General features: G+C 47.4%; 1 protein-coding gene across 1 annotated transcript; it reads left to right on the top strand.

Annotated features, from left to right (window-relative positions):
- The first annotated feature begins 2719 nt into the window (after positions 1-2719).
- Positions 2720-10590, top strand: TMEM82 (transmembrane protein 82). Its single transcript, XM_069078288.1, has 6 exons — positions 2720-2890; positions 3724-3796; positions 4163-4337; positions 5081-5498; positions 6483-6670; positions 8150-10590. The coding sequence occupies exons 1-6, from the start codon at positions 2812-2814 to the stop codon at positions 8243-8245; spliced, it is 1029 nt and encodes a 342-aa protein (XP_068934389.1). The 5' UTR covers positions 2720-2811; the 3' UTR covers positions 8246-10590.
- Positions 10591-11236: the final 646 nt, after the last annotated feature.

The following is an 11236-nucleotide window of genomic DNA, read 5'->3' as shown; positions in this document are numbered from 1 at the left end:
TATTAAGAGAGGAGATGCTCCAGAGGTGAAATAGACAAGGGGGGGGGGAATGAAATGGACAAGAGACTGGGAAGGTGAAATAGATATGAAAGGTTACAGAGGTGAAATAGACAAGAGATACCTGGAGGTGAAATAGACAAAAGAGAGTGCTGAAGTAAAATAGATTAGAGAGGCCCTGGAAGGTCAAATAGACAAGAGATGCTGGGAGGGTGAAATAGACAAATGGCTATAGAGGTGACATAGACAGACCTTGGCAACAGCTTGGATATGGGGGGGGGGTGAGAGAGGAAGAAGTTCAGGATGACTCCTTGGTTGGGAGCCTGGAGGACTGGAAGGATGGTGTTCGCCTCCACAGTAATATAGAAGTTAGGAGAAGAGAGGGGGTTTAGGGAAGATGATAATGAGTTCTCTTTTGGTCATACTGAGTTTAAGACGGCTACTGGACCTCTAGGTCGAGATGTCTGAAAGGCAGTTGAAAATGCAAGATTGGAAATCAACAGAGAGGTTAGGGCAGGACAGGTAGGTAAGAAAATCATAGGCATGGAGATGGTAATTAAACCCATGGGAGCTGATGAGATTACCAAGTGACATAGTACAGAGGGAGAAGGGAAGAGAGCCCAGGACTGAACTCTGTGGGCACTTATGGTTACAGGATATGACCTGGAGACAGAGAAGGAACATTCAGAGAGGTAGAAGGAGAACCAGGAGAGGGTAGAGCCCTGAAAACCTAGAGAGAAGAAAATACCAAGGAAGAGAGAGAGATTGATAGTACCAAAGGCTGCAGGAAAGTCAAGGAGAATGAAAATTGAGAAAAGGTCATTGGATTTGGCAGCTAAGGGGTCATTAGTAACTTTGGAGAGAGCACTTTCAGTGGAATGATGAAGTTAGAAGCCAGATTGTAAAAGGTTAAGAAGAGAGTGAAAAGGAGAAAAAGTGGAGGCACCTTTCATAGATGATCTTTTCAAGAAGCTTAATTAGGAAGGACAGAAGAGATATAAGATGATAGTGGGGATGGAAGGATCCATGAGGTTTTTTTTCAGAATGGGAGAGACATGAGCATGTTTGTATGCAGCAGGGCAGGAGCCAGGGAAAGAGTGAGCATGACAGAGGGGGCAGTCTGTTGGAGGAGACCAGGTGGGGTGGGATAGCCTAAAAAAAGCAGAGGGCTCAGCCTTGGTAAGGAGTAAAGTCACTTGATCATGTGAGAAAGGGATGAAAGAAGAGAGACAGAAGGGACCTGAGTGACAGGAGAGGAGGAGGAAGCTCATGGAGAATGACCTCAATTTTTTCTGTAAAATGTGAGACAAAGTTCTCAACTGAGAGAATGGGGAGAGAGGGAACCATGGAAAGTTTGAGGAGGGATCAAAAGGGCCTTTGTGGAGACCGGAATAGTGAGTTGATGAGGGAAGTATATACTAGGATAGCCTAGCAGCAGCGAGGGCCCAGTTGAGTTTACATAACATAAATTTGTAGTGGGCACAGTGAGAATTGTTGCCTTTGGTAGCATGTGTGTAGAAGCAAGGATGATGAAATGGTGGGACTGATCCAAGGCTGAGGCTTGGCTAAGCATAGTTGGTAATATAAGGGAGCTAGGGATCCAGTAGAGGAAGACAGTGTAGAGTTGAAATGGTTCACCAGAGAGTCAAGATAGAGAGAAGAGGAGAGAGTGGCTAATGCAGGGGAGATGCCTTGGGAGAGAATGGAGGGGTCAAGGGATTGGAGTTCATGGTGCACATGAAGACTAGGGTTATGTAAGGGGAAGCAGAAGGAGAGGTGAAAAACCAAGAGTCTGGTCAGTTAAGGGTTTTTCAGAATTCTTGCACATAAAAGTGCATTTGTGGGTAATGGCAAGACAGATAGTTGACCATCTTTGTGTGTGTGTGAGCTGGAGTTCATGGGAGGTGACTAAGTTGAGGAGCTCAGCGGTTACTGTGTTTGAGGGAGTCTCAGTATGTCTGTGGAAATCCCCAGGTATTATAGCAAGAATGGGAGAGGAGAAAAAATTGTGAGCCAGGTACCAGACTCATCAAGGAAGGAAGGGGAGTGACTCTGAGGTCTGTAGACAAGAACTATCAGGATCTTGATTGAGAGGTAGATATGGATTTGCATGAGCTTCAAAGGAAAAGAGGTTACTAGATGGTGGAATTAGGAGAAGAATCTGGTCATAGCAACAAGGAACAAGGAAAGCCAACTTCCCAGAGCTTCATTTCCTCACCTTTTTCCTTAAAAAAACTGACCCTGATTTCTCTTGGGGCCAGAGACCTGTGGAGTCTTTAGGGCTCCAGACCCCATGTTATTTCCAAGGCTCACTGACTCCTGGCTCACAGCCTAGCTGGCTTAACAGCCGCTTCGGGGTTAGAGAGGCAGCAAAAGCATATTTGGAAGCCAGCCCCTCCTAGGAGTGCTGGTAGGGGTAAAGTCCAGCAGGGGTGCAGGGCAGAGGTCCACCATTAGCTCATTCACCTGCCTGAGGGTTTTCCTGTCCCTTTAGAACAAGGAAGGAAAAGAGGGATCACTTTTAGAAGGGGCACAGGGATCCAGCAGCTGCCCTTGGGCCCTGGCCAGCTCCACTTTGTTCATCTTTTCTTGTCCTAAGTCCCAGGTCAGCTGGGCAATCATTCACTTAACCTGTAGACGCTCTCCTCTCCCTTCCCCTCCAGAGAGTTTCTTATCAGCCCTAACCACCTTTGACCCAGGTGACGTAGGGCCCGCCCTTTCCTGCCTTCCTCCCCCTGGCTTGCCCAGGTCATCGGGGTCTGAGCTTTTGAGCATAGCTCCCCCTCTACCCACACCCCCAGACACCCCAGCACCATGTTCTCCCTTACCTCCTGGCTCCCTTCACTGCCCTCCTTGGACTGGGGCTCCAGCTTACTGGACTCTCTCCTGCAAGGTTAGTCGCCCATCCATTTTCCTCATCTCCCAGGGTCTACTCTAGCTCCATGAACTGCCTAAGTGTCTTCCCCAACCCTCTCCAACTCCCTGGGCTCCCCCCGAGGCTTTCTCCATTCCTCCCCCTCTCTGTGTCTCTGCCAGACCCCTGGGTTGCCCCCATCCCTTCTCATCTCTCTGGGATCCCTGTATAATTCAGAGATTCTTAACCTAACCTTTTGTGTGGCACAGACCCCTTTGGCATTTTGGTGAAGATTGTGGAATCCTCAGAAGAATACTTTGAAATGCAAAATATAAAAAGCGTAGGACTAATAAGGATACAACTGTATTTCAATAGTTACTTTTAAAAAAAAAAAAAGCTCCTGGACCCTTGTTAGATCTGTTGCAGCTGCCTGGAGTACCTTCTCTGGGCTTCCCCTAGGGCTTTGTAATTCTTCTGTCCTTCTGGCTCCCCCATCCCTCCACATCTCCCCAGGGTCCCCCCCAAGCCCCTCCAAATCTCCCTACGGTTCCACTATGTCTCTCTTAGCTCCCCAGGGTCCTCTGAGCTTTCCCTCCTCCAGCCTCTCTCCATCTCCTTCTGGCTCCCCCTCCCCCACCTCAGCCCCCATCCTTGAATCTCTTCCCCAGTCGCAGAGCAAGGTCCCTCCTCCCCGGCTGCCCCATCTTTGGCTTGTCCTACTCCCCACCTATGTCCTCTGGTCCCTCTGTGTCCCATCTCCCCCCCCCCCCCCCCTTACTGTCTTCCTCACTCCTTTCCTGAAATCTCTTCTTCCCTCCCCCCTGGGGAGCTTCCTAGGACTGAATGGCATTGTTGTCTCTCCCCTCTCTCAGGCCTGATTGGAGCCTGTGGAGTCTCTGTTCTTGGCAGCTTCATGAAAATCTATTTCTTCATCTATTGTGTGAAGTGAGTGACCTGTTCTTGTCTTCCCCCTTCCTCCTCTCTCTCTGAACTGAGGACTAGTTGGGCTGAGGTAGAAGGAATCCCAGGGGAACAGGGGGAGCCCTGATTTATCTCAGTAAAGAGGTGGGTTACTGAGTTTCTCTCTGGACTCCAGATTTTCCTATTTTAAAAATTAAGTAGTTTGTCTCAGGGGTCCCTGGGTTCCTTTCCAGTACTCTCTGGGCTATAGACTGACCTGGGGCCTGAGCTTTCCCCTCCTGACATTCAATGCTTCAAAGGCTCTGACAATCTGTGGTTCTGGGGGTCCCTGAGGGGAGGTCTAATGTTTGAACTTCTACCCCATGAGCTCCCCCTGGTTCCCTCCCACAGTGATCCCAAGAGAAAGAAGGAAAAGGAGCACCTGCTTTCCCAGTGGACCCTGCTGGAGCCCCTGCACCTGGTGGGGCTGACAGCCTTCCTCACTGTGGTCGGGGTCCGAGTGGCTGCCCTTGTCGTATTGGAGTTCTCCCTCCGGGCTGTCTCTATGCTGCTGACCTTGAACAATGTAAGCCCAAGGGACTGAGGGTGGGGCAGGGGGGGCCTTCCCCACTACTGTCAGTGACCTGACCATATGCTCTGTAGTGTGGAAGGCACTGAAAAGGGGAAGGGAGAGGAGGGGAGGGGAGAACACAGCCCTCAGGAATCCAGTCCCATCACTGGAGACTTGAGTCAAGCCTTACCCTGTAGGAAGAGGCATGGAGGCCGGCATCCTGGGATGCTGTCCAAAGACCTGACTATGCTTGTTATGCCAAACTGGCATGGTAGGGTCAGCACCTGCCCCTGGGCTTGGGGCTGAAAGGACCAGAATGAGCAGCCTCCTAGGCTACAGTTCAGAGGTCACTCCCCTACAAGCTATGTGGAAGATGTTTCACTTGCCAGTTTGGGGCAGAGGGACTGAGGTCCTAAATGGAAGAAGACCATGAAGTAAGGAGAAATAGAGTGCCACTGGATGAGAACCATGAGATCTGGGACCTGGTTCTGGTCTGCCTTTAACTCTGTAAACTTGGGGTTCCGTCTCTCCATCTATATGGTGAAGAGGTTGGATTAGCTTATCTCTAAGGGTCCTGGGCACTCTGCCATTCCACGTTCTAAGGGCTCTCCCTTGCTCGGAAAGCTTGATATTCTGAGGTTCCAACAGTCTTTGGTTTTGGGGGACTTAAAGGTTTGAGATTCCAGGGGGTTGGCCTTGATGGAGAAACCCCAGGCCTGAGCTGCTGTTCTACCCCTTCTCCCTCCCCCCATCTCCAGGGCCCACTGGTCCCGGAGTTCCTCCGTCTGTTTCTTCTGTGCCAATATTCCCTGGGCTGTGGGCTGACCTGCGGTCTGAGCTTCCTGCTGGAGGGGGCCCCCCACCAGACCCTCAACTTGCTACTCAGTTTGGGGCTGGCAGGGCTTCTGGCAAGCGGAGCCCGGCGCCTGTACCACCATGTCTGCCAGCTCTATGAACTGCACAGCCGGGAGCAGTACTGCGGAGTCTGCCTGACCCTGCTGGCCAAGTGGCATGATGTCCCCACCCTGCTGGGCCGTGCCCTGCGTGTGGCTTTCCTGGTGGGTGATGTGGCAGCCGTGGCCCTCATCAACCGCGACTTCCTGACCACCTCGGAGGCTGTGCGTTTCTGGACTCCGCTTACCATCTGCTATACCTTGCTGGTCATCTACATGCAGGGTGAGGGGTCCTGGGCAGGGTCAAAGGCCAGGGAAGAAGGAAACCCAGGAAAAGATCTGCAGGGGGCACCATTGGGAGGAATATTGTGGGTTCCAGGAACCTGTGGGGTTTGTCCAAAGACTGAAGAATAGGGGAGGGGGATTTCTGAGGGAACTCCTCAGGCAGTGAACCTTGGGACCACCAGAAGGGAACAGCAAGGACCGGGGGACAAGGAGAGGCCATGAAAGGGGGAACCTTGGGCAGATGCCACCTGTGTGGAACATTAATTATCATCATCATTTTATATCACTTTAAGTTTTACAGTAGGGAACATTAATAATAATACTATTATTTATAGCTATCATTTTGATAGAGCTTTAAGATTTATAGAGCATTTTACATTTGATCTTCACAACATCCCTGTGAGGTATGAGCCATTATTCATCCTCATTTTACAGATGAGGAAACTGAGTCAGGAAGCAATTAAGTGACTTGGCCAGAGTCACACAGCTAGTGTCTAAGGCAGGACTTGAACTCTGGTCTTCCTGACTCCAAGTCCAGCATTCTGAGCCCCCTAGAGAGAGGTGACAGTGGATGGAAGCCACAGAGTGAGAAAGTATGGGGTTATGCCATCTAACGTGGTCCTTAAGGAGAGGTGAAGCAGTCTATAAAATGGCGATTCCTTCCAGCTCCAGCCTCTCAGGGTTGTTGCTCAGGTTGAAGAAGACCACATGTAAAACACTTTGTAAGCACGTCTTAAAGCACTTCACACATTCGAACAATTGCTATTACCCTGGGAAGAGAATATTCAGAATGTGAATGCTCTTTGTTATTGGAAGCTGGAGACTCTTGTCGAGGCAGGGAAACAAGGGAGGGTTGAAAGAGGGAGTCACTAGCTGAGTGAGAAAGCCTGGGAGGTCATGAATCCACAGAGAAGATGGGCAGGGGAGAAGGGGTGGGGGTGGCCTGGCTGGGACAGACGGTCACACTGTGCCCTCCACACAGAAGAGCAGCGACAGCATCCGAGCACACAGAGCCAATACCAGACAGTGTTTGTGCGAATGGGCGGCCTCTTCATCCTTCTGCTGACTGTCGGCCGCTGGATGGACCTCATGGGTGTCTTCATCTCCCTCCTTGGGGAACTCTGGTGCCTGGCTGGTTCTCAAGTCCTGCTCAACCTCTGTCAGAAACAGGTAGAACCTGGGATCCCCCACTCTCCAAAATCCTTCCATAGAGACAGCAAGCTTTGAATATTCCCCATGGCAATGATCAGCTGGGCAGTGGGGTCAGATGAGGAATCCAGAACACTAAGTTTGGGGCAGGGGGTGATATCAGGAGACCAGCCTGACATGTCCAGCAATGTTCCCCTGATACCACTGGATGGAGGTGCAATTCCCAAGGATTAGGAGCTGAAACTGAGAGATTCTAGGCCAGGAGTGGGGAACCTGTGACCTCGAGCCAAACATAGCTTTCTAGATCCTTGAGTGTGGCCATTTTGACTGAGTCCAAGTTTTATAGAACAGATCTTTTTATGACAGGGATTTGTTCTATGAAGTTTAGATTCAGTCAAGGGCCACATAGTTCCCAAACTATGGCCTCAGGATCTTTTTTACACCCATAAAAATTATTTAGGGCCTCCCAAAGAACTTTTATTTATGTAGATTATATCTATTGATACTTCCTGTATTAGAAATTAATACAGTGGTATTATTATCTTAGGATTATCATTCAGTCATGTCTGACTCTTTGTGACCCCATTTGGAGTTTTCCTGGCAAAGATACTAGAATGGTTTGCTATTTCCTTCTCCAGCTCATTTTAAAGCAGAGGAAACTGAGGCAAACAGGGTTAAGTGAGTTACCCAGGGTCACACAGCTAGTAAATGTATGAGGCCAAATTTGATACTGGTCCTTCTGACCCCAGGGCCCATGTTCTAGCCACTGTGCCACCTAGCTGTTACTGTTATTATTACAAAATTTTAAATAAAATATTACTATAAAAATAATTTTGACCTCACGGACCTTCATTGGTCTCCAGACCACACGTTGAGAACCGCAGCTAGGGGGAAATCTCTGAAAGACCTAAGTTTGAATCCCAGAATGTTGGACTAAGGGGTCAGAAAGACCTGGGGCTCAGATTCAATATCAGATACTAGCTGTGGGGCCCTATGCAAGTGACTTTACCTTTCCAAGCTTAACAATTTTCCCATCTGCTAAATAGGGTTAATGATACAACCTACTTCAGTGGGTTGTTGTGAGGTTTAAATGAGGTCTTATATGCAAAATTCCTAGAGACAGCCAGGTGGCACAGTGGATAGGGCACAGGACCTGGAGTCAGGAAGACCTGAGTTCAAATACAGCCTCAGATACTTACTAGCTGTGGGACCCTGGGCAAGTCACTTCACCCTGTTTGTCTCAGTTTTCTCATCTATAAAATGAGCTAGAGAAGGAAATGGCAAACCACTGCAGTCTCTTTGTCAAGAAAACCCCAGGTAGAGCCATGAAGAGTTGGATGCGACTGAACAACAACAGCCTATCTCACAGGATGGTTGAAGGACTTAAATGAAATAATGTATTATAAAGTGCTTTGCAAACCTTCAGGTGCTCTCTATCTACTCTAACTCTTGTTATTCCTAGCATTAAAGGGAATTGTCTCTCCATTCTCTCTTGCTCAGGATCTCTCCCAGATACCTTCTGTGGCAGCACCCAATCGGGCAAAGCCAGAAGCTCAACCTCAGCCCCACCTCTCCAAAGATAAAGCCCATTCCTAAGACCAGGGTGGCAGAAGTGTGGGCTCTTCCAGGACCTGGAGCCCAACAAAAACTGACCTGCTGTGAGGGAGGTCTTAGAAGGATGGAGCTGGAAATGTAGCCCTGCTGGACAGGGCCATCCTGGGACCCTTCTGTGGTCCAGAAGGAAGAGGTTCTGTTGACCTGCAGTAAGGGCTCTTTGGAGATGGCAGAGTTTTCAAATCAGAACCAGACAGGATGGAGAGAGAGCCCAACTCAAACTTGGTATTATGGTTGTTGGATCAAGGTTAAGCTACTAATCTCATCCCCTGTTTACCTCTTTGGGAGGGAGGAACTGGGGAGTTGACAGTCCTCAGTGGGGGTAAGGATCCTATACCACCCCCTCTCTGGCCTCCCTTCCCTGTCCCATAAGAAATAAAATATTCAGACCCTTCCCACAATGCATTATCACAGAACCCTTTCCAGCTCAAATGTTCTTAGAGACCATCTAGGGCAGGTGTGGGGAACCAAAGTCCAAAGAGAGCATATGACTTGTCCAAGGTTATGTGGCCAGTTGGTGGAAGAATAGAATTCAGAACCCACAGCCTGGCTGCAGAAGGGGAGGATCGGAACCTGGAAATGAAAATCCCACCCTGGAAATGTGTCAGTAATGAAAAGATAGTTATGGTCTGAGCATAGTAATCATTTACAATGTACCCAATGCTGTGGGCCATACAAGTGAATCTCTGAGTTGGATGGGTCCTCAGTGGCTTCCTAGTCCAACCTCTAAGCAGAATTCCCTTCTATAACATCTTGGACAAGTGTAATTAGCCTTCACTTGAGAACCTCCAGGAATGAAGAATTCATCCCATTGCTTTGGGACAGCTCTTATTGTCAGGAAGTCTTCCAAATCCTTCTGCCATTTCTACCTGTTGAGTCCTGTCCTGCCCTGTGGGCTCAAGCAGAACCAGTCATAAGGAAAAACTCCATTGTGGTAATAGCTGTCCCAAAGTGGAGTTGGGGGGCCTCAGTAGGGAATGGGGTTTGCCCTCTAGAAGACTCAAGGTCAGGCCGTATGACTGGCTCTGGTTCAGTAGGTTGTAGAAGGAATTCTTGAACTAGATGACTGCTAAAGAAAGACCCTAGTAATTCAGAGGATATCTGTGAAGTCAAACCAAAGGATAGCCTTTCAAATGCTTAAAGTGGATCATCATGTTCCCTCTCTGAGTTTTCCTTTCTTCAGACTAAATATTCCCAGTTTCTTTAATTCTTTCTTGTGTCATGGGTCCTTCCCCATTCACATTGTCCTTTATCGGCCTCACTCTCAACTCACATGGTCCTCTGGTTGAGATCTGACTAGGGCTGAGAACATGGCGGCTGGCACCTTCTGGTCCTGGACACTACTCCTCACTGCAGACTGAGCTCCCGTTTTTGGCCACTGTATCACACTATTGACTCATTGACTGGCTTAAGGGGGTTGGTTCAGTAGGGGAGATGAAACATAGACACGTAAAAACTGAATATTTATGCCATACTCTATGACTAATCAAGGCCAGTAAGCAGAGTCAGGACTAGCAGTGAGTCAGATAGGAAGCTGCCTTGGGCACAATGAAGGATGCTTATTTATATTCACTTTAAGGTTTTTTTTTTTCTTTCTGATTTAAGAAAGAAGAGTCAGTGAGTCTGAATGGGTAGGGTACTGGTCTCAGACTCAGGAACACTTAGGGATGGTCCAGCCTCTGACACATACTGACTGTGGGCACATCATTTAACCTCTCAAGGCTCTAGGCAATTCTCCAAGACCATAAACTGTGAAGATGGTGCCAACGTGCTTTGGAGATACATCAGGGAAATCACTGGTCTAGCTTCTATCCCCTACCCTTCCCTGCCACATACCCCCCAGGTTTATTGCTACTCATTTCTCTTTTTTTAATTGATCTTTATTTATTTTGCTTTTTGGAGGGCAATTGGAGTTAAGTGACTTGCCCAAGGTCACACAGCTAGTTTTTGTGTTGTGTCTGAGGCTGGATTTGAACTCAGGTCCTCCTGACTCCAGGGCCAGTGTTCTATTCACTGCACCACCTAGCTACCCCGATCTTTATTTATCTTAATAGTATTTTAATTTTTCCCCAATTACACATCAAGACAATTTTTAGCATTCATTTTTATAAGATTTTGAGTTCCAGAATTTTCTCTCTCCCTCTGTCCCCTCCCTTTTTCCTAAAATGGTAGGCAACTTGATATAGATTATATATTTCCATGTTAGTCACAGTTGCAAAAGAAGAAAGAGATGAAAGGGGGTGAAACCATGAAAAAATAATAAAATAAGTGAAAAAAGTATGCTTTGATCTGCGGTCAGAGTCCTTCAGTTCATTATCTGGTTGTGGAGAGCATTTTCCTTCCTGAGTCCTTGGTACTTATCTTGGACCATTGTGTTGCTGAGAAGAGATGAGTCATTCATTCATACTTGGTCTTCACACATGTTGCTAATACTGATACAATGTTTTTCTGGTTCTGTTCATTTCACTTTACATTAGTTTATACAAGTCTTTCCAGGTTTTTTCTGAAATCTGACTGTTCATCATTTTTTATTGCACAATAATATTCCATTATGTTCCTAGTAGTGGTATTGCTGGATCAAAGGGTATGAACAGATTTATAGCCTTTTGAGCATAGTTCCAAATTGCTCTGCTGGATCAATTCACAACTCCACCAACAGTGCATGAGTGTCCCAATTTTCCCACATCTTCTCCAACATTTATCATTTTCCTTTTTTTGTCATATTAGTCAATCTAATAGGTGTAAGTTGCTTTAATTTGCATTTCTCTAATCAAAAGTGATTTAGAGCACTTTTTCATGTGCCTATAGATAGCTTTGGTTTCTTCATCTGAAAATTGCCTGTTTATATCCTTTGTTCATTAATTAATTGGGAAATTACTTTTATTCTTGTAAATTGGACTCAGATCTCTACATATTTGAGAAATGAAGAGGATTCTGGTTTTTGATCCACTCTGAAATCCACTTCTGTTTGAT

Source organism: Petaurus breviceps, unplaced genomic scaffold (genome assembly GCF_028583685.1).
Source record: "Petaurus breviceps papuanus isolate PSGF00001 unplaced genomic scaffold, PetGlider_PUasm1.0 91041, whole genome shotgun sequence".
NCBI classification, from domain to species: Eukaryota; Metazoa; Chordata; class Mammalia; order Diprotodontia; family Petauridae; genus Petaurus; species Petaurus breviceps.
This window is presented reverse-complemented; position numbering and strand designations above follow the sequence as displayed.

Coding starts and splice junctions, on each gene's coding strand:
- TMEM82 (XM_069078288.1), top strand. CDS start 2,812: ATGTTCTCCCTTACCTCCTGGCTCCCTTCACTGCCCTCCTTGGACTGG. Junction 4,338..5,080: donor TGCTGCTGACCTTGAACAAT/GTAAGCCCAAGG, acceptor CCCCATCTCCAG/GGCCCACTGGTCCCGGAGTT. Junction 5,499..6,482: donor GCTGGTCATCTACATGCAGG/GTGAGGGGTCCT, acceptor CCCTCCACACAG/AAGAGCAGCGACAGCATCCG.